We start from the raw sequence: 25983 nt of genomic DNA, 5'->3' as shown, positions 1-25983 counted from the left end.
TCTAAAATTCGGAAATTCGAAATTCAAAAGTCCAAAAATTCGGAAGTTCGGAAATTCGAAAGTCAGAAAATAAGAATGAAAATTCTAAAGAACGAAAATCCAAAAATTTGAAAACCCGAAAATGAGAAAATCTGAAAATAACTAACTAATAATAACTTAACTATAACTAAATTATAGGTATTGGAATTTCCTTTCAAATTTGGCTGTTAGTGAAATTTCGTGTAACGAATGCAAATTTATCTGAAGTTACGAATTATCCAAAATAACAAATGTATCTAAATGAATGGAACGTAGCAAATTACTTTTTATTATTATTATTATTATTCATTATTATTAATTTGTTATGTTCCATTTCTTTAAATGCGGCATTTGTTATTTCGGATAATTCGTAACTTCAGATAAATTCGTTTTCATACATTCACTAACAGCCAAATTTGAAAGAAAATTCCAATAACTATAATTTAATAGTTAGTTATTAGTTAGTTAGTAAGTTATTATTTTGACTTTTCGGATTTTCTTTCCTATTTTCGCATTTTAGCATTTTCCAATTTTTGAATTTCCAAATTTTAGAAATTTAAGAATTTACAAATTTACAAAAAAAAAACAAATTAAAATAAAAATTAACACATTTTTTGGCAGTGCATATGTCTATTGTATTGTTGAACATTCTTTGTATCCAGTGGATTGAGCTTGTCTCTCCTTAAATAGATTTTTGGTTATACTGTATGCAGAGTTACCACGCAATTTCCGGCTCCCTCCCTAAATGTGTTCTATAGCATTTACTTTTTTTTTTAAAACAGCTGGTTTAAAGTGATCTAAGCAACTCTAAATGCAAAATGTTTTTTGGTTTAAAGTAAAAAAGGATGTTATACTTACCCGAGATGTCTCTTACCCCCTCTTATGGCAGTCAGCATTTCCCTGCTCTAGGTGCCTTCTTAGTAAGCCGTGCTCTGAGGAGGCACCTTTCCATGTACTTTGCCAAGCCAGAGGGCGTGCATCCTTAGACACACACAGCACCAGTAAGCCACGCCCCCACTCCCTTCTCACAGAAGTTTGACTGACAGCAGCAGCAGTCTATGGCTCCCCCTGCTCTTAGTGGGGTTAATTTCATAAGGACAAATAGACTGTGCAAGAGGCAGTTGCTCCAGAGTTTCGTAAATGAGCAGAAGCCCTGCTCACTTCCATCATCCAATCATATGCAAACAAAAATGCTTTTTATTTCATTTTCCTTGCACGTGATTGGGTATTCTTTGCAAAGTGAGGCTTTACCTCATTCACTAAGCTCTGGGGCAACTGCACTTGCAGATTGCAACTGCACTTTGCAAAGTGCTCAGTCTATTTGCCTTTAGTAAGCCAATCTCAGAATCTCCTGTGAAAGAAAGAAGTGAGAGGAGTATTGCTGCAGCTAAGGCAGTGCTGGAGCAGTGACAGGAGCCAGGTAAGTGTTTAGAGATGGGGGTAGGTAGGATAGGTAGTGGATAGTTTTTTTGTCACCTTAATGCAGGGAATGCATAAAGGTAAAACAAAACTTTAGACTTTAAATCCACTTGAAAAATGGTTGATTGGCTGAATATTGCTCAGTATACAACCAGCAGTGGAATTCTTGTTTTGAGTAGATTTATATAAGGGAATAACATGGGTAGAATCAGGGTCAGCCCTACCATAGGTCCCAGTGGGTCCATGGGACCCAGGCAGCACTTTGAGAGGGGCAGCAAATTGAACCATGTCCGCCTCTCCTTCTCTTCTATTTACCCAGCAATTTGACAACCAAGATTTTTTTCCAGCAGTTTTGTGTGTCATGATGACAACTGCCCCCCTGGCCGCTCTGTCTGCCCCTATATTACCCTAGTCCACCCCTATAATGCCCTAGCCTATATACTGCACTAGCTTGTCCATATACTCCCCTAGCCTGCCCCTATACTGTCTTAGCCTGTCCATATACTACCCTAGCCTGTCCATATACTACTTTAGCCTGTCCATATACTACCCTAGCCTGCCCCTATACTACCCTAGCCTGTCTATATATTGCCCTAGCCTGCCCCTATACTGCCCTAGCCTATCTTTATACTACACTAGCCTGTTCATATACTACCCTAGCCTGCCCCTATACTGCCTTAGCCTGTTCATATACTACACTAGCCTGCCCCTATACTACCCTAGCCTGTCTATATACTGCCCTAGCCTGCCCCTATACTGCCCTAGCCCACCCCTTTACTGCCCTAGCCTGTCTGTATATAACACTAGCCTGTTCATACACTACCCTAGCCTGCCCCTATACTGCCTTAGCCTGTTCATATACTACACTAGCCTGTCCATATACTACAATAGCCTGTCTATATACTACCCTAGCCTGCCCCTATACTACCCTAGCTTGTCTATATACTGCCCTAGCCCACCCCTATACTGCCCCCCTCCCCCGGAATTGAACATAAGGGTATGTCATATAAGTTTGCATACAGACAAGGTGCTGTTGCATGTAATCAATATAAAGGAGCAGCGCTGTGAGTAATATATGCTTATAAAAACAAGCCAGTGTAAATGGGATAAATGAATAAACCCAATTAAAAATAAAAATAAAAATATATCATGGTTCATAAATTGAAAACATAAAGTGTTTGATGACAGTCCTAATTAATAATTAAAGTCCAAAATGGATAAAGTGAAGAGACATAGGCACAAGCCCCAGTCTGAAGGCAGGAATGCAAGTAAAAAATGGATCCTTCACCGCACCACTGTGATAGCCAAATAAAATGCGCGCTTACCAAACGGCAAGCATAGGAGGGCTTGCGACCTTAACCCGGTCAGGGCCTTTCATAGGATGGAGACAACAGCATGCCACTTCATACACCTTGAGATAAGCCCGCTGTCCACCAAGTTACAAACAATCCCTCTAGCATAGGGATGGTATACTCCTAGCTGGGGGTTGTTCTCATAAGAGATGCCCCGGAGAGAGAAAGGAGAGCAACATAGCGTAATCCTGATTAAGTATTTATTAAAAGGTATTAAAATCACACTTACAGTGTAGTAGATGCACATAAACATAAAAAGCCGGCCGGCTCGAAGCGAATACCCATCCTGAAGACGGTAGATGCAGCACATCAGCATGTCAGCACGCCCGACGTACGTTTCGTCACACTCTGACGTCGTCTGGGGCACGGGGCCCAGACGACGTCAGAGTGTGACGAAACGTACGTCGGGAGTGCTGACGTGCTGACGTGCTGCATCTTTTTTCTTGCAATTTAGTTTCATAATTTTGTTTAGGTATTTTTTTGATTCAATATAGCGCGGTAGTCTTCCTCTTCCATTTGCTGTTGCATGTAAATCTGACTTTCTGATAAATAAAATCTTAGTTTTAATTATCATGATATAAAATAATGGATGTGGGGGCCTTTTGATGGGCGAGATTGTTTTTTTTTTTGGGGGGGGGGGGCAGCATTTCATTCTTGGACCCAAGCAGCACAATGTCTTGGGCCAGCCCTGGGTAGAATTGTGTGTTTTTTACCCAACAGTGTCTTGTATAGTTCATTATATGCCGGTAATAATGTTTTTTGAATTGTATTCTTAAAAGCATCAAACCAGAGTCCCAGCACCCCGGCAGTGGAGTCCTCTCTGGGTAAGTTGACATTTCTGAATTGTGTTTTGTCGTTTTCTTGCACTTTACTAATCTGTAGAGCCACAGTATCTCTCCCATCAATGGAAGAAAAGCCATGAGTGTTTAAGTCACCTTAGGATAACCATTGCTTGTCTATTGGTTTCTGAACTACAAAGTAGATTAGTCTACCCTAAAAATTCCTGAGAGCTGATAACTTCACAGCTGATTGGAGAAGTTCTAAGCAGAACATCCCTACATGCCAGTGGAGAGGGTGGGTGGGTTTAAGAGGTTTTTATTTCACTATCTGAAAATGGAAACCCCCATTAAAATAAAGGATGAGGTTCAAATTCATGGTGACACAGGGTTCGCTGCAAACGAAGGCTGTTCACTGTTTGGCAAATGGGCGAGCTTACAAGCCTATTTGCCTGCCCACCGAAGGGAATCTCTGCTTGCTGCAGGAAGTCATACACTTAGTGGTGGTATAACTAACGCCACTAAACGTGACATCATATGGCTCCAGGCCCTGAATCTATCTCCTCCTACTGATTGCTAGGACGCTGGCGGTTGCCTGTGTCCTATAAATTAAGGACACTGTGCAGGCCAGACGCCTTCGTCCAAGCAACAAATGACATAATTGGTTGCTAGGACTCCAGTGGTTGCACAGTCTTTGCTTGTTATAGTGTACCATTGCAACCAATTACAATGTATGCAAATTTAAAAAAGTGGCAAAGCTATTGTCCAAGTATGGCTATGCTGCTCCTCCAAATAAAGGGAGAAAAAAGAAAAAGAATGCAACCACCACATCAAATTACTAGTAAACGGCAATATATAACATTTTTGTTTTTAGGTTTGGATATACTTTAAAGTGATTCTAAATCGTATTTTCTTTAAAGAATAAACATGTTATACTCACCTGCTCTGTGCAATAGATTTGCACAGAGCAGCACTGATCCTCTTCTTCTGGGCTCACCTGCCGGTGTTGCTGGCTCCTCCTCTTCGGCAAGTGCCCACTATAGGAAGCCACTTCCTATGGAGTCACTCATGTGGGCTCAATCCTGAGCCCTGCTGTCTGCATCTATAGACACCCAGTGGCCGCGATCCATCTCCCTTAACAACAGGAGCAGATCTGCACCGCAGAGGCCCCCATCCTGTACACAGGTACAAAAGAGGAAGAGTTAGTGAAGTACACATATGGAGTCTGCACTAGGTGCACAGTGGGACCCCATAGCGTTATCGGGAGTGAGGTAGTGGTGATACACCGGACAGGTGAAGAGGGCATTGGCTCCACATGTCCCTTCTAAATGCACAAGTAACCGTGGTGATGCTTAGTACATCAAGAGAGGTTACTAGAGTTCATTCATGTTTAACCATCCAACCAGGTTGTGAGCATGGCTCAAGTAAAGGTACCTTCCATGCATGGCAGTGACCCTGTACAAAGTGCCTAGCATAGTCCAGAAGAACCCACCCCAGGGGTAGGCTTCTCATGTGACTCTTGCTTGGCGCCCAGCGATGAGGGAAACATGGAGGACATGATGACCACCCCAGCACACTACCCCCCTTACAAGCAGTCTTTGATTGCTCAGTTCTCTGTCTTAGAGGAGAAGAAGGACAGATGCAGCATTGGACCGATGCTGCATCCACCTAGGTGAGAGTGTACATTTGTACGTTGAAGATGTCTTCAATACAAATTCCTGTACACAGTCTTCTAAGTGACCTTTAGTTAGTCTCCTGGTGCCACGACTGCCCCTTGAGGTGGTCATACCTTAAATAGGTGAGAAAGTCCTTAGAGCCCCTTTTCAAGCATGAGTCCATACCCCTGGAAATACCCCTGGAAACCTGACTGGGCTCCCAGAAGGGGTGTTTAAGTGCAACTGGTAGATCACATTCTTAGCATCACGGCAGTTCCTTACATGGGGGACCTGGAACCGAACTACCGGCCATCTTACGGCAGTGCCAACGAGTGGTGGTTCCCCTCTATTTGATCTGTTTGCCCCAGCAGAGGGCGGTATTCCCCCAAAAAGCCTGGGAAAACCTGACCAGCAGAGTTAACCCTTGCTTCTCAGGACTTAACAACTCTGCAAAGCAACATAACTAAACAGTGTCACATTAATATTTTAAATTCTAACATACATTAATTACAAAACAGTGGAACATTTTATTAAAACATAAACATTTGACATCCAACTGCTTAGAGGTCAAGTAAATACAGAGCAGATTTTCAGCAATTCCCATCATTATTCATCTATGACACAGGAATCCATGACAGTCATGATGTGATTATTGGGAGGAGATAACACCCATCATTTCTCCTGTCCGAGAGTAATGAGTGAATCCGTATTCCTGTGTTCATACAATCACATCAGTGCACCACAGTGATCTCCAGCCCTCATAAACCCAACATTCATAAAAATGGATGACATCCAATTTAATGACTGCTGTGAAGCTGGTGTGACTTGTAACTTATTGCCATAAATCAGACAGGGTGTCTCTGAAGAGTGTAATATATGTAATATATTGCTATAGACCACCACTACAAGCAGCTAGATAAAAATAGATGAACATTAAGTCACATGAACTATTTTTAGACATGGAAGCTGTAAAAATAGCTGCTATCTTAAAACTGGCTGGAGCAGGTACTCAATATAATTATACTATATTTTTTTTATATTAATTAAAAACACACACATATACTGTGTGTGTGTATATATATACACACACACACACACATAGTATATTTATATATAAGATTTTTTTTTTCTCTTTATTTAGTAATTCACAAACATTTTAAAACATCTGGCAAAATGAGTTCAATATCAATAAAGTTTTCACTTCTACAATTACATAAATATAAAAAGATATCAAAATGCATATATAAAAAATGTGTTACCTAACATTCTGTAAATGAGTATAAGATGTCATATTAATAGTGGTGAAATCTATTTTTAAGGGTAAGAATGGTGAAGATGATATGGGCTATATGGCAGTACCATTGTTAAGTGAAAAAGAGTGGTGAGGGTAAAATGTTTTATACCGTATGTTGGTTCCAAAGGTAAAGTAGAATTCTGGGTTTATACTAGCTAGACTTGAATATGCTCCCATCCCCCTTCTAACACCTACACTATATTACAAAAAGTATTGGGACACCTGCCTTTACACACACATGAACTTTAATGGCATCCCAGTCTTAGTCTGTAGGGTTCAATATTGGGTTGTCCCACCCTTTACAGATATAACAGCTTCAGCTCTTCTGGGAAGGCTGTCCACAAGGTTTAGGAGTGTGTCTATGGAATGTTTGGGTTTGGGTGTTTTTTTTAAGCACCCAATTAGAGCCAGAGGCTCTAATAGGCTTCAAAAAAGGATGGCCTCGGAGCGCAGAGCATTGCACTTCAAAGCCACCCAGTTGCGTGACCATAGCAAATTAATTTTTTATTTTTATCACACTAAAGTTCCTCCCCGCCATCAGGAGGCAGGTCTGTGAGACCTTTTTCCCGATTGGCCAAAGCATAAGGCGATCGTATTGGATGCCTAGCGCTTTGGCGGAAGAGAAGACATGGCGGAGGAAGCTGGAGGAGTGGACACCGGAGCCGCCACGGCCGCTGCCCACACTCCAGGAGAGCAGAAGAGGACACCACAGCCCAGGCACATGGGCGGGTAAGTGACGGACTGCCTGTGGGTGGGAGGGTGCTGTTTCAGTGCTGTGCCACGCCGCGGGGGGGGGGGGTGTTGTTTGTTTTCCGCCCTTCCAAAAGAGGAACCTACCAGTCGCCACTCACTGCTTTTGGTAATATAGTGTATATTAACTACTCTGTGGAAAAAAGTTTGTATACTTACCTATTTTCAGTAAATGAAAATATAAAGGCACCTACTTACCTATTATGAACAACAAAGCTGCCTTTCCAATAATATAACACTATAAAACAGTGAAACCAGAAGTGGAAATTTGCACTAAATCAACTTAAACATGATGTAGCAACAATAAAAAAAAGTCCATATAATAAAGTTCATAAACCAACCGTGATGATCCCACACCATGAAAATGTGATTTTCTTATATCTGAAGAGTGATCCTCCAGAAAATCACCTTTGATCACCACCAAAGTGAGAAGTGCCCACTCACCGTAGCTGAAGTGACCTCCAAACTAACAAATGCCAGTAAGCACTTCAGGATATTGATTTGGCCCCTCAGAATGGTATATATTTGTGCCCTGACTTGGTGGCTTTCCTGAAGAAGGGATTTGTAAAAACTAGTTGGAAGCCTTTCGGCAGCTGTCACGTCCAGTTACATCCAACATCACAACCAACCCAGACTTCCTGGTGGTGGAACGCACACCGATCCCGAGAGGGAGAAGCAAGATGGTACTCAAAAACACAAGGCTGTATCCATTTGTGCCGAGTCTGGGCACACGTATATGTAAGTGCAATACTTTTGATGTCTTTTAATATGGTGAATAAACATACTACACTATAGTATCTCTTTGGTTTATGGTGGTGATGTCATTGAAGAGAGAGAGGGAGACTAGGAAATATCTGGAGACCTAATGGAAGACTGTGATTGATTCTGAGGGGCCAAATCAATATTCCAAAGTGCTTATTGACCTTTTTTAGTTTAGAGGTCACTGGAGCTACGGTGAGTGGGCACTTCTCACTTTGGTGGTTGTCATAGGTGATTTGTTGGAGGGTCACTCTTCAGATATAAGAAGATCACATTTTTATGGTGTGGGATCATGACGGTTGATTTATGGACTTTATTATATGGACTTTTTTATTGTTGCTGCATCATGTTTAAGTTGATTCAGCGCCGATTTCCCCCTTTTGGTTTCACTTTTTAATAGTATTATACTATTGGGAAGGCAGCTTTGTCCTGATATAGGAAGATCAAATTTTTATGGGTTGGGATCATCACGGTTGATTTTTGGACTTTACCTATTTTCAGGCCACTCTGGTCTGGTCATGTGATCTCAACCAGCACAGGTTACATGGGAAAGAAGAGAGTGCTCGACAACAACTGGAATGCCTGAGCTACTGTTCTTCCTTGTTGTAGAGGGTGGCCATGAGATCTTCCATACCCATGATGTTGTTTACCCTTTTAAGCCAGAGGAGTAAATCTGGAGATGATGTTTGTTTCCATTTGTCTGGGATGCAAGATCTTGCTGCATTAAGCCAATGTATACTGTAATAAGGGCTTAGGCTTTAATCAAGTAATGTGCCAGTAAGAACCGTCACTAAATTCTTTCCCTTTTACTTGCCATCTTGTATGCAACATACTTCGAAAAAAGAGGGAAACAAATGCTCCACAAAACTAAAATACAATTTAACAATTAAATAAAACCAATTAATTGCAGTTATATTAGTAAAAAATATCACGCCGCTGTATAGTAAAGTCAGAAATGACCGAATCTCTCTTCAGGGGACATTTCTGGCTGCGCAATGATGTCATGGTATGTAGCTCCGCCATACGTGTTTTGTCAGAGTTGACATCTTCCAGGGCACGAATGACACACTTAGGGCAGAGCTACGTGACATCATTGGGCAGACAGAAATGTCCCCAGAAGAGAGATTCGGATGTTTCAAACTTTACTATACAGCACTGTGATATTTTTTACTTATGTAAGTGCAATTAATTGGTTTAATTCTGTCCAAGGCCTACAAGGGTCTACAAGGGTCAGTTGCAATAATTGCCAATCCAACCTGTCAAAAGCCTTTTCTGCATCTGTAGAGAGATGAGCAAAGCAGATGGGCAAAGCTGCATGGTCAAAGCAAACGTTCACTTTAAAATTTGCCGCATATAAAGGTATTTCTCTTTTCGCTGTCAGAAAGTTGGGAGGTGCAGTCAAAGTTGGCAGAAAGCATATACAAGCCAATCTAAAAGTCATCTGAGAGCAAGAATGTGTAATGTATTCGCTTCTTGCCTGAAGCTTATCTTCACATCTTGTCCTTTTAATCCCTCGACGACGCAGAGCGGAATGGGCGCACACCAGCTTTAGAACTAAGTTCCTGATATACAAATACAAAAGGTTACTCTTCACTAAAATTAAAGCGAAGAAGAAGAACACTAAAAAAAAAAAAAAAAAAAAAAAAAAAAAAAAAAGCACTTTTTAGAATAAGAACAAAAGCTCTCTTTAAAGTGCAGAAATGTACGTTTTATTTTTAATCTGCATTTCAGAAGAAACATCAAAGACCAAGCAAAAATGTGTGCTTTGCCAGCATTTGATACTAATGCCGCAGTTAAAAAGAAAGAAAAAAAAAAAGTTCCAGTAGCATAGATTAAAGGGTAACTCCAGTTTCTCAGGTAAAAAATATAGCAAATAAAAAAATTATATAGCATAAACAGTTGCTACAGAAGCTATACTGTAATTGAATGTTATTACAAATGACCTTCCCTTTTCAATTTACAGCTGCTGTAATTTTCTGTAAAATGCAATACAGCAACCTGGAGGTTTCACCTGTACACAGATGGTATACAGAAGAACTCCAGAAATGTAATTTCCTGCTTGTGTGATTGCCTTACTGATTTTCCTAGAATTCTGCACTAAAGCCTTGTACACACGATCGGATTTTCCAACGTGAATTGTGTGATGTCAGGCTGTTGGCGGAAAATGCGACCGTTTGTACGCTCCATCGGACAATTGTTGGCCAACTTTCCGTGGACAAATGTTGGACGGCAGGTTTATAAATTTTCCGCGGACAAATGTCTGTTGACGGATTTTCCGAGCGTGTGTACACAAGTCCGTCGGACAAAAGTCCAAAGTGCAAACACGCATGCTCGGAAGCAAGGACGAGCCAGAAGAGTTCGGTCTTGTAAACATTCGTGACGCAGGAAATTATGAAATCTCGAAATGCAGCGCAGAATTCTCTTCTTCTTTAATGGGATAATAATGAAGCTGCTTTGCTGGTGATACTGACGGAGTTATTGCAAACAAATTTTCAAAGGCTTTTTTTTCTTGTGATATCAAGGATAATATTATTATGTTTTTTTCTTTTTTTGGGCAAGTTACTACAACACCATTATCCTGTAGTTTTTTTTTTATATCAAAGATACAACTATGTTGGTGTCCCTTGTTAATTTTACATTGTATTTTTATTGACCATTTTTTAAATAGACTGTTTCTAATGGATCGTATTTTTAATAGAAACCTTGTGTGTTGCACATGGGTAATGCTCAACATGGTATTTATAAAAAAAAAAAACTTTGCCTAACCCTCTATCCCCTTTACCCGTCTTTTTATACTGATGATAACTTTCAATTTTAATTATCTCTATTTACAATGAGAAGGGTTTATTTTTATTCTTTTATTACTATTATTTTTTTTACAGATGTTTTTCTAAGAGATCCTGTGATGTCTGCATCTGGAAGTAAGTACTGAATTTTTGTTTAAAATTTTGATCCACACACTTTCTCCATGTTTATTGCTAGCCTTCATACAACCAGGGCTGGATTTTTTCTTCCTGGGTCCCTCTCCTACCCCAGTCGATTTGTAAGCCTTAAAGATGACCTCTGACAAAACCAAAACATTGCAAACAATTGTGGGCCTCTCCCAGCACTGTAAGGGTAAAAGACCAGGTGCAACATAAAAAGCAACTATACTTACTTTACTCCTTGTTCCAGTAGGCGTCCTCCCAGCTGCACGACCATACCCTAAAGGATTTTTATTCTTCCTGGAGTTCAGCTTTATTATCACGCTAACTATATCAAACATCGTAGCCACATACTGTAAAGCCTCGTACATACGGTACGATTGTTGGCAGGTGATTGTCTGTTGATAGACTGTTGTCCTAAAATCTTAAGCCGCGTACACATGATCAGATTTTCCGTCGGGAAATGTTGGATGTGAGCTTGTTGGCGGAAATTCCGACCCTGTGTACGCTCCATTGGACAATTGTTGTCGGACTTTCCGCCAACAAATGTTGGCTAGCAGGTTCTCAAATTTTCCGCCAACAAATGTGTGTTGTCGGACTTTCCAATGGTGTGTACACAAGTCCGTCGGACAAAAGTCCAAAGTACAAACACGCATGCTCGGCAGCAGAAGCGGTCGGTCTTGTAAACTAGCGTTCGTAATGGAGAATTAACATTCGTGACGTGGAAAATTATGAAATCTCGAAATGCAGCGCACAATTCTCTTCTTCTTTAATGGGATAATAATGAAGCTGCTTTGCTGGTGATACTGAGGGAGTTTATTGCAAACGTATTTAAAAAGGCTTTTTTTTTTCTAGTGATATCAAGAATAATATTATTATGTTTTTTTCTTTTTTTGGGCAAGTTACCACAACACCATTATCCCGTAGTTTTTTTATATCAAAGATACAACTATGTTGGTCTCCCTTGTTAATTTTACATTGTATTTTTCAAAATGTAACTGCCGACTCCCAAACTGTCATTTGAAGTAGCCAAGTATTATTCTCCACAATTTTTTTATTGTGCATTAAAAAAAGAAAACAAAAAAATTAGACATGCTATCTGCAAATAGAACTTAACCAAAAAGTGGATTCTCTGCATCCAAAAAATATAGAAAATATACCAAATCAAATCATTATTCAGCCAAAAAATAAAATAAAAGCCTCATGCATGTGTTCTGCTTAATATAGGGGGTCAACAATGCCAAGAGTTGGTGAAAGCAGGGGTCCGTCACCCGGAGATAATTCTGAAAATCATCCGGATTATTCTCCTGGAGCTCCCGCAGCAAAGGCATATGACATAATTGGTCACGATTAATAAAGCAACCAATTTTTGGTCCAAGAAATCCTCCTCCTCCTGTTCCTGGACTGGACTTGGGTCAAAGCAATAACTCCAAGGCCAATAATAAATAACACGTTATCTCCTCCGATTCCGCAACATGGCTGATTGACGAACGGCCGTTCAGAAACTAATTGAAAAACGCAAAATGAAAAGCGCGAATCAACACTCACCAAACTTCTACTGTCCGTGGGACTCAGAACGAGGTCTGGTGTGTATGTAAAAGGTGTTGGTTCAGCACGCACCTGGTCCCCATTGACAACGTCAACCTGTGACGAAACGCATCTGGAGGAGGATACGTGCTGACGTCACCACACTGTTGTACTAGGAGGACGGGGAGTTCTATCACAGCTGGCCGGCTCTGTTTTTTAGCGTGAATTTTATCTACAATTCATGTAAGTGCAATACTGTTTTAATAAACCTTATCTAAGCGATATCACGCTATGGTTGGTCTCTCTCTTATATCCTGCCGAATACCCTGATTACCCTGCTGATTATTGAGGCCCATGGGAGATTCACAGCATCAAGGGTTTGGAGCATACAGCTAATCCATTTGACTACACTTGTCTGGATGTTCCTTTCGTTTAAAGCAAAGGCCTTGGCTGGGCTATAGCCATCCGCTTGCCTCCGCTTGCCATCTGGTAAGCAAGTTTTTCATTAGGTGGTGGCACTAAATAAGGATTTAGCTCACCTGGGTGTTTTGTGTGGATTTATTTGAACTGCATTTCATTATCCTGGAATACACAAGCTATTGTTGACCTGCACCTTTATATAGCGCAGCTTCTCCTTTCCAACATGAAATTAGCAGAAGGAGCCCAAAGGGTGGCGCATGACAATTGAACTTCCTCTTTATCGGCTCGTAGTAAGTCTAGTACGTCACTACGTTCGTGTTTGTTGTCCGTTTGTATGCAAGACAAGTTCCTGGCCAACGCCCTTCGGAAGAAAGTCCACGGTTTTGACGGTGGAAAATCCGATCATGTGTACAAGGCTTAAGATACAGGTCAGAATGTTGGCATCCTCTGCAGAAAAAATTAAATTTATGATGAGATTGTTCCTAAGAGGTTTAATTATTTCCAAAGGGATGCCAACACTGCAACATTTCCAATACTAAAAGTGCACCAGGTAATTAGAATCAACCAGATCCTCCCATTCAGAATCCGTATTTAATAGACAAAACTCTATTTCTTCAGAGCAGAAACAGATAGGAATCTGCTACAATGTTTGTTAAATTCTTGCAATGTACATCGGTCACACAGAGGGCATTTTTCTGTTCAACAAAAAGTTACGTGGAGTTAAGGTGGCCACACTTGTATTGATATGGTCAATTAATTGATCCCTCTATGTGACCAAAATGATCAAATCAAATACAAATTGTAAGCCACAACCCCTCCATCCAATCAATTTAGTAAGCTTCTGATTAATTTTGATGCTGGCAATGCGATCAGCCATGGTGGAATTTTTTTTATCATTTCTGATCCTGAGCGAATGAATGTGTGTGCCCCAGAAAACAAATATTCATATAGATAACTTAATTGACAATTTTTTTAATAGATTGTTTCTGATGGATCGTATTTTTAATAGAAACCTTATGTGTTGCACATGGGTAACGCTCAACATGGTATTTATAAAAAAAAAAACTTTGCCTAACCCTCTACCCCCTTTACCCGTCTTTTTATACTGATGATAACTTTCAATTTTAATTATCTCTATTTACAATGAGAAGAATTTATTTTTATTCTTTTATTATTATTTTTTTTTTTACAGATGTTTTTCTAAGAGATCCTGTGATGTCTGCATCTGGAAGTAAGTACTGAATTTTTGTTTAAAATTTTGATCCACACACTTTCTCCATGTTTATTGCTAGCCTTCATACAACCAGGGCTGGATTTTTTCTTCCTGGGTCCCTCTCCTACCCCAGTCGATTTGTAAGCCTTAAAGCTGACCTCTGACAAAACCAAAACATTGCAAACAATTGTGGGCCTCTCCCAGCACTGCAAGGGTAAAAGACCAGGTGCAACATAAAAAGCAACTATACTTACTTTACTCCTTGTTCCAGTAGGCTTCCTCCCAGCTGTACGACCACACCCTAAAAGGATTTTTATTTTTCCTGGAGTTCAGCTTTATTATCACGCTAACTATATCAAACATCGTAGCCACATACTGTAAAGCCTCGTACACGCGGTACGATTGTTGGCAGGGGATTGTCTATTGACAGACTATTGTCCTAAAATCTTATGCCTCGTACACACGATCGGATTTTCCAACGGGAAATGTTGGATGTGAGCTTGTTGGCGGAAAGTCCGACCGTGTGTACGCTCCATCGGACAATTGTTGTCGGACTTTTCGCGGACAAATGTTGGCTAGCAGGTTCTCAAATTTTCCGCCAACAAATGTGTGTTGTCGGACTTTCTGATTGTGAGTACACAAGTCCATCTGACAAAAGTCCAAAGTACAAACACGCATGGTCGGAAGCAGAAGCGGTCGGTCTTGTAAACTAGCATTTGTAATGGAGAATTAACATTCGTGACACTGCAAATTATGAAATCTCAAAATGCAGCGCACAATTTTCTTCTTCTTTAATGGGATAATAATGAAGCTGCTTTGCTGGTGATACTGATGGAGTTATTGCAAACAAATTTTCAAAGGCTTTTTTTTTTCTAGTGATATCAAGAATAATATTATTATACTTTTTTTTTTATTTGTGCATAAAAAAAAAAAAAAATAGACATGCTATCTGCCAATAGAACTTAAGAACATTCTGTGCATCCAAAAATATAGAAAATATACCAAATCAAATCATTATTCAACCAAAAAAAAAAATGTCAAGGCAATAACTCCAAGGCCAATAATAAATAACACGTTATCTCCTCCGATTCCGCAACATTTCTGGTTGACGAACAGCTGTTCAAAAACCAACTGAAAAGCACAAAATGAAAAAAAGTGAAAAGAAAAGCGCGACTCAACACTCACTAAACTTCTACTAACACGAAATTAGCAGAAGGAGCCCAAAGGGTGGTGTTAAAGAGCTAAAAAAACACTTAGTACGTCTAGTATGTCACTTATTCGTAATTGTTGGCCAATATTTGTGTGACCGTGTGTATGCAAGACAAGTTTGAGCCAACACCCTTCGAACAAAATTCCACGGTTTTGTTGTCGGAAAGTCCGATCGTGTGTATGGGGCTTTAACGTTAGTACACTCCTTTTGACAATTGTTGTCCAATTTTCCGCCAACAAATGTTGGATGACAGACTAGTAAATTTTCGCCGGACAACGGTTTGACGTCAGATTTTCATATGGTCAGTACACAAATCCGTCACACAAAAGTCGAAAGTACAAACACGCATGCTCGGAATCAATGCTCACCAAACACGAAATTAGCAGAAGGGGCCCAAAGGGTGGTGCTCAAGAGCTGAAATTCCTCGTAGTATGTCACTACGTTCATTTTTGTTGCACGACCATTGTGTACCGTTGGTATGCAAGACAAGATCCTGGCACATGCCCCTTTTGACAAAAATCAGATGCCCGGTTGGCCAACAATCGTACCGTGTGTACGAGGCTCAAGGCACATCAAAATCTGGTGGAAGGGAGTTGGTTCAATACACCTAGAGGACTAAGAATATTCCACTAGTGGTTCAGACCTATGTGTATGAACCCAGAAAAGGTGAATGGAAAGCACACTGTACACTATTCCAGGCCACTCACCTTTTTCTCTAAGTCGCAATAATCTTTATTGACACCAGGTAAGTGAACAAAAGAGTAGGGAAGGTCATTCAGAAATATCCTACCCCTAGCCCATATTGCGGGCGAAATGCATGAGAGGCAGAGTCAGGCCAGGCCGGGAAGCATATGCATGAGTAAGGCCCATTATTAGATGCAGAACTTGAGGGCAAAGGTCAGGAGAAGGTTGAATAACGAACACCACCCAAGTGGTTCCTAAAGTACTCTAACAGTCCCTGGGTGGTTCTCAGCATCCAGGAGTACATCACTTCCACTGGAGCAATTAAACCATGAAACAGAAGGTTCTTCAATGCCTGTTGTAGATCTCTGACTAGTATAGGACTACTCCATACATACACCCTCCAGACCCAGCACACAGCCTGCAGAGGATCTTTCCAAAGAGGAAGGCTGAAGGACTCCTCCTGAAGAGGGTTTAGAAACTGGTTAAACCTATTGAAGACAAGCTCATCAGAAGTTGCAAAGGCTAAAGCTGGGTGCACAAGGATCAAAATTTGGGCGGTTCAGCAGGGATCAAACAGAGCCACACCTCTGTCACGGAACTCTGGACCACACTCAACAGAGTATAGGAGATAATACAGTACTGAAAACCCATGAGCACCATATTCTAGAAGAGGCATTGTACAATAAGAAACAATAAGAAAAGCACCAACACTTGAATCTTCAATGCTGCTGCCAGATTAATTTACCTTACAAATGTTTATTGTCTATCACCCCTTGCTTCCGCTCACCCAACAAATAGAATTCAGAATACTGACAACATACAAAGCCATCACAACTCCAACAAGCCCCAAACCACATCACTAACCGCCTCTCAAAATATAACCCAAATGTCATCTTCATTCCTCCCAGGACCTCTTGCTCTCTAGTTCCCTCATTACCTCCTCCCATGCTCACCTTCAGATCCTCTCCCCTCCTCTGGAACTCCCTCATTCTGAACGGCTATCTCCTACTCTGTCCACCTCTAGGCAATCCCTCAAAAAAACAAATCTGTTCAGGGAAGCCTATCTCACCTAAAATGTATGAATTTATTGATTTAACTACAAACCCTTGTTTATTCTTCTTTATATTTCATTTTTTATGATATGCCGCTTTTTTAGCCATGTGTCATTATAATAATGTATCCCCACTGATTCAGTTACACTCCCTTATATATGTTCTGTAGTATGCCGTTTTTTCCAGCGATGTGTCATTGTGCCTATGTATGTCTATTTTTTCCTTTGGCATTAGTTTTGGCCCCGCCCCTTGATTGATTATAAAATGTTACTGCTTAGCATCCATCCCCTATGCTTGACAAAGGAGTGCCGCTATTCTCTCCATCGACAGCGAGCTGACTCGGAAACGCGTTGCACAGTAGTGACATCACTGTCCGACACCACTGTGTTTGCCATCCAAGCCTCGTTCTGGCTCCGACCGCACGGCCGTGCATTTTCTCCACCACGGATGCCGTACGAGGTGCTGTTTGAAATCGCAGCACAGTCGAAGACCAGCTCTGGCGTCCTCACTACCCCTTTCCCTGAACCCACACCATTTCTGACGGCTCCACTGCGATACCTTCCTTTTTGGTGTGCCACTTGGACTACTATGAGAGCTTACTGCAGCCCATCCCCGGTGGACGAGATGTGATGCTAGTACATATGGACTTGCTGCTACCTGTAGTCCTCCTCTCTCTCTCCTGCTTAGAGATGTACCTGAACTCAACATTTCAGCTCTACATGTGAGTGGATATTGCTTTTTATCATTAAATTGTGTTTAATACATACTCAGTGGCGCCCCTTTTCCTTGTTATCCAATTCTCTACAGCAGGGGAAAAAATTCCTTCCTGATCCCCCAAGAGGCAATCGGATTTTCCCTGGATCAACTTTACCTATAAATGTTAGAACCCAGTTATATTATGTACATTTAGGAAAGAATCCAGGCCTTTCTTAAAGCCATCTACTGAGCTGGCCAGAACCACCTCTGGAGGGAGTCGTTTTCAAAGCTCTAACTGTAAAGTAACCTTTCCATATTTGGAGATGAAATCTCTTTTCCTCTAGAAGTAAAGAGTGCCCCCTTGTCCTCTGTGTTGACTGTAAAGTGAATAACTCAACTCCAAGTTCACTATATGGACCCCTTATATATTTATACATGGTGATCATATCCCACCTTAATCTCCTCTTCTCAAGAGTGAATAAATTCAGTTCCTCTAATCTTTCCTCATAGCTGAGTTCCTCCATGCCTCTTATCAGTTTGGTTGCCCTTCTCTGCACTTTCTCCAGTTCCCTGATATCCTTTTTGAGAACTGGTGCCCAAAACTGAACTGCATATTCCAGATGAGGTCTTACTAATGATTTGTACATTGAAAAATTATATCTCTCTCTCTGGAGTCCATACCTCTCCTAATACAAGAAAGGACTTTGCTCACACAAGAAAGGACTTTGAGTTCTTTTGCTAGAATTATTGCCCTCACTCTAACGATCGCGGCGATACCTCACATGTGTGATTTGAACACAGTTTACATATGCGGGCGCGACTTACGCATTTGTTTTCTTTGCTGCGCGAGCTTGCGGGAACAGGAGCGCTTTAAAAAAAAAAAAAATCTTATTTTTTTACATTGTCATTTAAAAAAAAAAAGTTATTATCCCCTTAGCGTATGGTCGGCGCTAAGGGGATAATATTCTACCTGTGCTGTCTCAAATAATATTTTAAATCACTGCAAAAACTGTTGGCGCTACATAAATCCTATAATAAAAATAGTAACATCCCTTCACTGGTTTCTCATTTGGTATGCCCATTCACATCGGCTGGCATATGTTCAGTAAAGTTGACCACACAAAGCTGGATGAGCTCTATTTAATGTTTGTTGTATGCAACTCAATTCAAACACAGCAAGAGCATAGTAAAAAATATCCTAAGATGAACTTCTGCGCTATTAAAGTGAATGTTGTGTGAAATGCTGCAAAATCAAAAAAGTGAACACCACTCACTAACTGAAATCTAAAAATAACACAATCAATAATTGTGCCTGTGATTTTGCGCAAACCAAAATAAATAATAAATATTCAAATGGATGAGCATAAGTGTTAAATCATAGATAAATCAAATAGTCCATAAAGTGAAAATCCGTGACTGTAGTGCAAATCAATCAAGTGGATAAGATAAGTGAATAATCTATACAGTGATACATCAAAAGTGTAAAGTGCGTTGATCGTAGATCTCGTGACTTTCGTGGTGTTGGATACCCACCAGGGGCTCCCAGAACTCTCACCTTACTGACATTGAAATAATGCCTTTATGTATCCATTCAGGACTGTGCTTGTTCCAATCCCAACGGTGTAGTCGTTCTGGTGCGTCTATGGGGAGATGGCGTTCTTTCCGGTGAATGGACTCCACATATGGGGGGTAATCAGAAAGGAGGATACTCCAATAGGGTGATATCGTTTAAAGCCGAAGATTTTATTTAAAAATATCTGCTTACATAGAGGTAGCGTTGAAACAGCAATTCAAACAGTGTGTTTACAATCCCCGCTACGTCACTTCCGGTCCGTGCTGTTGTGTATCCGGTTACGTCCTACGCGTTACGTCATATCACATGACTTCCTTCCTTTTAATTAAGATGGAATTATGCTATGGATATTCTCCTGATTCCCCTTGCATGACACCGCAAACGAGAGACCTGTTATCCTGTTGGATTACATGGAGGAGTTGAGAATTGCCCATCATAAGAATCTGAGGCACAATGCCTATAAGGAGGTGGTGAGTGAGGGCACAAGAGGTGGGGAGCACAGCACCTTATTGTCTTTTATTGCACATTACTGGCACAAGAATATTGGAGCACGGACTGCACTTTAGAGGACTCATTTAAATGGTTGCACGTAGTAGACAGCACGAACATACATGAACATTATATGAACTTTATAAATTGATATACTATTCTATTAATGTTGATACTCATAGCATAATTTGCACGGAGCATTATTATTATTATTATTATTTAAGGTACTTATATAGCGCCGTCAATTTACACAGTGCTTTACATATACATTGTACATTCACAGTAGTCCCTACCCTCAAGGAGCTTACAATCTAAGGTCCCTAACTCACATTCATATACTAGGGCCAATTTAGACAGAAGCCAGTTAACCTACCAAGTTATCATTTATATTTTGCATAGGATTTTTTTGTTGTTAGTGCTAAGTCCACACAGTTTTATTTTAAAAGGGACACCATACCTTGCACCTCAGCAGCAATTTATAGTATCACTAATAACACTGGTAGCCGCACTGCAGCACGGGGACACCGACACCTGTATATGTTTTAGTAACTGTTTATTCCAGAACAGGTCTAACAATGCACAATTCAGAGAATTCTAATTCTGGCGTAATGTGATTCTCATTCCTCTGTAGGTCGAGGTGATGCCAGTGAAAGTGCCACTCCAATCCCTGAGAGTATGTATTGTTGTTTGCAGCTGCAAATAATAGAAATGTTTAACTTTGAGTATTTTTAACGGTGGAGTGAAGAGACAGCGCCTGGCCAAATTCCCAGGGAAGATGAATGTTCAGTGTACTGGCTTAGGGTGTCTTCCATGTACCCAGATGCAGACTAGTAGAGATGAATAGGTGGCAACTCGGCCCATGGCCATTTTTAGCACACACCTCAAAAACTAAGAGTTGAAGTACAATATTAATTAGTAATGTGAACAAAGATATACTGCACTTGAGAAACACAAAACAAGACAAGCTGCACCACTACCGTGAGATATTATCACAAAACTCAAATATAAATATACTGTGTTGCGCTAAACAAAAAACTAAATAAATTGAAAAAAAAAAAGTGTAAATTCTCTCAGTGAATCCAAATGTTAATTTCTTGACAGTAGCAAAAAGTCCCAAAACCAGTGAAGTCGGTGAGATTTCAAGTTTCAAGGTCCCAAAGACCAACTTTGTGAATACACCACCGCCACATATAGATGTGCTCTTACCAGAGAGCATGGACCTCCTATTACACGCGGTCAAAGAAAGCTCTTGTATATCATGAATCTCGACTTCTGTTGGTATCCAGCCAGAAGGAAACAATGGGAGTCACTACAACACCTACACTTGTGCCGACAGCCCTCTTGTCTCAGACCATCAGGGGTCAATATCATATATCAGTAGAAAAGTGAATGCCAATAGTGTAACACCTTTTACAGTTTTGCCTTAATAAAGGTAATGCGCTTACAGGTTTGAAGCTAGAAACAGCCTGAGTAATATTGCTGCACAGAAAAACGATCGTTGAATTCGGATAGACGCGATGACATATATACGAACCGCCACCTGACCGGTTTTGTCACAAAGAGGACTTCTTCCGGGGCATCATGAAGAAGGAAGAAGTCCTTTTTGTGATGAAACCGGTCTGGCGGCGGTTCCTATATATATGTTATCGCGTCTATCAGGATTCAACAATCATTTTTCTGTGCAGCAATGTCACTCAGGCTGTTTTTAGCTTCAAACGTGTATTAAAGCAAAACTGTAAAAAGTTTTACAGTACTGGCGTTCATTTTTCTATTGATATATGATATTGACTCTGATGGTCTGAGACAAGAGGGCTGTCGGTATGAGTGTGGGTGTTGTAGTGACTCCCATCATTTCCTTCTGTCTGGATACCAACAGAAGACGAGATTCATGATACACATGAGCTTTCTTTGACCTCCCGTAATAGGAGGTCCATGCTCTCTGGTAAGAGCACATCTATATGTGGTGGTGGTGTATTCACAAAGTTGTTCTTTGGGATCTTGGAAATTGAAAGCTCACCTACTTCACTGGTTTCGGGACTTTTTGCTACTGTCAAGAAATTGACATTTGGACTCACTGAGAGAATTTACACCTTTTTTTTTTCAATTTAATTCGTTTTTTGTTTAGCGCAACACAGTATATTTATACAATATTGTTTAGACCTCACACACACTGCTGAGGCCTGTAGACCATTAATGGGCCATCAGACAGCCTATGTAAGTGTATGGGGATGCAGCAGCTGCACGGACACAGCCGATCATTCTAGTTTGAGGGGTGCATGGGCCCAGGAGCAGCTGCATTCCTATACACCAGGGTTTCTCAACTAGAGTTCCTCCAGAGGTTCCTAGGGGTTCCTTGAGCAATGAGCAATGTCTGCCTCTCAGATAAGTTCGCACTGACACCATTTAGCAATCTGTAAGGGGATAATTCTTCCCAATGTCCACAAGTGCAAGGAGCATTCTTCTCACTGACCATCACACTAATGAATCATGAGTTGTAGATATAATCATTTTTAGCAGGGGTTCCTCGAGACCAGAAAGTTTTTTCAAGGATTCCTCTGTGCTGAAAAGGTTGAGAAAGGCTGCTATACACCTACACAGGCTGTCTGCATGCAGCACCTGCACCTGCTGTCTGTTCAAGCAGCTTGTTCATATTGCTCAGTATTTTTGTTTTAATTAATTTAAAGAGGTTTAAAGGATAAGTTCACCTTTTATGCACATGTTTTTTGCAGAAAAAAATTAAAATGTCTTATTTTTCCCCACAGTAGCCTGCAAAGCATTGCACCCGTGATCAGTGGATCGTGGGTGCAATGCCACAATACCAGGCTCCTGCAGCTTTCTACCTCTGAACGGGCTTGCTGTTAGAAAGGACTATGAGTGTGCTCATCAATGCACTGGTAGGTCATTGAGAACTACAACCCGTCTGCTGTTGTGGCAGAGGGGATTTGTACAGTAGTTTCTTAATTCACAGACTGCTGTAAATAAATTTCGCAGCTGTGCGGGTGAAAACCGCATTAACTGTAAATGTGACAGCGGCTGTGGGGTAGAAGAATTCCTACCCGCTGTCGTAGTGAAGGGTGCTGGGGGGGGGGTTTATGTTGGAACATGTTATGGGTGTACATGTTAAATACGGGTGTAACCTGTCACATGTTCTAAAGGTGATCTTATCCTTTAAATATCCTCCAGTCCCAGCCACCCCCACCTCTATGAATAAGCCCAATCGGGGTGAAATGCAACAGAGGACATTGCTTAGGGCGGTGACTATGTCTGGAAGCTTGTTACATTGACTAAAACCCTACGGTGCGACATTCACAGAGTGTGGCTTTATTTTCTGTCTTGCTATTCATGTTGAGTGGGACAAGCTCTTAGAAGCTGGCACCTGGGGAAGTGAAGGACTTAAGCACTATGTACCGAGCTTGGAGTGGTAGTTTCCTTTTACCCTGGTGGCTCAAGCCATATAAACAGAAAACTCATTCATGGTCTATGGGCCTCTGCACTCTTGTGAATGGGGCCTTATCCTTTCAAGGAACTATTCAATATATTTAACCTATACATTTTTTTTTATTTATTTAAGGAATTGTGCACATTGTGGTGCTCTGTAGTGTAGGTCCTTCAGCATCTAGTGCGTTGTGCCTTGGAGTGCCATACTAAATGGGGAACAGAATGCCGTACATTACTCTACTTGCAGTAATGTGGTGTAAAACGCTTCTCTGTAAAGTCAGCCTAAGGGTGGGCAATGCATCCACTGCAATTTATTCAGAAGAGGGGGTGACATGAAGGCTGCCAATACAATTGCTACTGTACTTGCACTACATAGATGTTGGCAGATCTAAAGTAGAAGGTACAGTCAAATTGTAACATGTGTGGTGATCTTAATGTTCCTGGTTATTCTCAGTTGTGTGTAACAAATATAATGGTACCAAAGACTAAAGTAAAGACACTTTCCTACTAAAAACCCAGAAGGATCCTTGTTAATGCTACCTGGTACAGGTAGCTCGTGATACTCTAAGTAGCTCTAGAAGGAGAGCAGCTTCACTTTACTTTGGAGCCAGCACCCATGGTTGGTGGAGCAGCATTGAAGGCTTGGAGCGGAGTGGTTGGGATTGGCTGAAATATATTGGTAACATCCATAATTTCTTGTGAACTGGTAAGCCCAGTTGTTGATTGCAAGCTCTTGCTCCAATCTTCCCTTAGCTTTTGCTCTGTGGGAAAGTCCTTTTAAGCCATAGGATACAATAATATCAAGTCCTGATATAACTCATCTTGTTTCCCCATTTAGGCACCTCTCCACCTGCTGAAATAAGCCCAACAAGTAAGTGCCCTGTCCTGCTTTTTGTCTGCAAAAGTAGAGTGATTCTATGAAAGTCCTTCGTACATGTGATTATGTCACTGCATCCAAAAGGAGCATTCACTACCATGTAGGTATTTGTAGGCACTCATCTAATTCATTGACACTCCTTTCTCCACTCTCCTCCTCCACATATTTTTTTACGTGTTACATACTGTAAAGAATGTAACAGAAGAACTGAGACTTTTCCTGATGTGTCAGAGAACTAAAATATATGCATAGCCTGACAGATGGACATAAAGTGCCTTGAAAAAGTATTCATACCTCTTAAAATTTTCCACAAATGTATTTTTTGGGATTTTATGTGATAGACCAACACATAGTTACATATAGTTACATAGTAGGTGAGGTTGAAAAAAGACACAAGTCCATCAAGTCCGACCTATGTAAAGTGGCACAAAGTGGCACATAATTGTGAAGTGGAAGGAAAATAATGAATGGTTTTAAAATTGTTTTACAAATAAATATCTGAAAAGTGTGGCGTGCATTTGTATTCAAGCCCCTCAGAGGTTTGTTAGAGAACCTTACTAAACAAACAGCATCATGAAGGCCAAGGAACACACCAGACAGGTCAGGGATAAAGTTGTGGAGAAGTTTAAAGCAGGGTTAGGTTATAAAAAATATCCCAAGCTTTGAACATCTCACAGAGCACTGTTCAATCCATCATCTGAAAATGGAAAGAGTATGGCACAACTGCAAACCTACCAAGACATGGCTGTCCACCTAAACTGACAGGCCGGGCAAGGAGAGCATTAATCAGAGAAGCAGCCAAGATGCCCATGGTAACTCCGGAGGATCTGCAGAGATGCACAGCTCAGGTAGAAGAATCTGTCCACAGGACAAATATTAGTCGTGCTCTCCACAAATCTGACCTTTATGGAAGAGTGGCAAGAAGAAAGACAATGTTGAAAAAAAGCCATAAGAAGTCCCGTTTGCAGTTTGCGAGAAGCCATGTGGGGGTACACAGAAAACATGTGGAAGATGCTCTGATTAGATGAGACCAAAATTATACTTTATAGCCTAAAAGCAAAATGCTATGTGTGGTGGAAAACTAACACTGCACATCACCCTGAACACACCATCCTCACCGTGAAACATGGTGGTGGCAGCATCATGTTGTGGGGATGCTTTTCTTCAGCAGGGACAGGGAAGCTGGTCCGAGTTGATGGGATGATGGATGAAGCCAAATACAGGGCAATCTTAGAAGAAAACCTGTTAGAGTCTGCAAAAGATTTGAGACCGAGGTTTACCTTCCAGCAGGACAACGACCCTAAACATACAGCCAGAGCTACAATGGAATGGTTTAGATCAAAGAATATTCATGTGTTAGAATAGCCCAGTAAAAGTCCAGACCTAAATCCAATTGAGAATCTGTGGCAAGACTTAAAAATTGCTGTTCACAGACACTCTCCATCCAATCTGACAGAGCTTGAGATGTTTTGCAAAGAAGAATGGGCACAAATGTCCCTCTCTAGATGTGCAAAGCTGGTAGAGACATCCCCAAAAAGACTTGCAGCTGTAATTGCAGAGAAAGGAGGTTCTACAAAGTATTGAAGTATATGGAGGCTGAATACAAATGCACACCACACTTTTCAGACATTTATTTGTTAAAATGTTTGGAAACCATTTATCATTTTCCTTCCACTTCACAATTATGTGCCACTTTGTGTTGGTCTATCACATAAAATCCCAATAAAATACATTTATGTGTTTAGTTGTAACATGACAAAATGTGGAAAATTTCAAGGGGTGTGAATACTTTTTCAAGGCACTATAGGAAGCAGTTCCAGTTAACCCTCTCTAGGAGACAAGTTGCTGCAGGAGCCG

The 25983-nt window shown here is 40.8% G+C and overlaps 1 protein-coding gene across 2 annotated transcripts in view; it reads left to right on the top strand.

The window, feature by feature from the left end:
* Window positions 1-25983, top strand: part of OC90 (otoconin 90) — a 151457-nt gene that overhangs the window by 89626 nt on the left and 35848 nt on the right. The window contains exons 11-15 of one of the 2 annotated variants that reach the window (XM_073632264.1): window positions 3569-3613; window positions 10906-10944; window positions 14087-14125; window positions 20443-20484; window positions 24088-24120. In XM_073632264.1, the coding sequence (XP_073488365.1) occupies window positions 3569-3613; window positions 10906-10944; window positions 14087-14125; window positions 20443-20484; window positions 24088-24120 (198 nt within the window). The remainder of the gene's footprint in view (window positions 1-3568; window positions 3614-10905; window positions 10945-14086; window positions 14126-20442; window positions 20485-24087; window positions 24121-25983) is intronic. The other variant, XM_073632265.1, reaches the window with a different exon arrangement.

Source organism: Aquarana catesbeiana, linkage group LG05 (assembly GCF_042186555.1).
Source record: "Aquarana catesbeiana isolate 2022-GZ linkage group LG05, ASM4218655v1, whole genome shotgun sequence".
Lineage (NCBI taxonomy): Eukaryota > Metazoa > Chordata > Amphibia > Anura > Ranidae > Aquarana > Aquarana catesbeiana.
The sequence above is the reverse complement of the archived record's forward strand: the minus strand, read 5'-3'. Positions and strand labels throughout refer to the sequence as shown.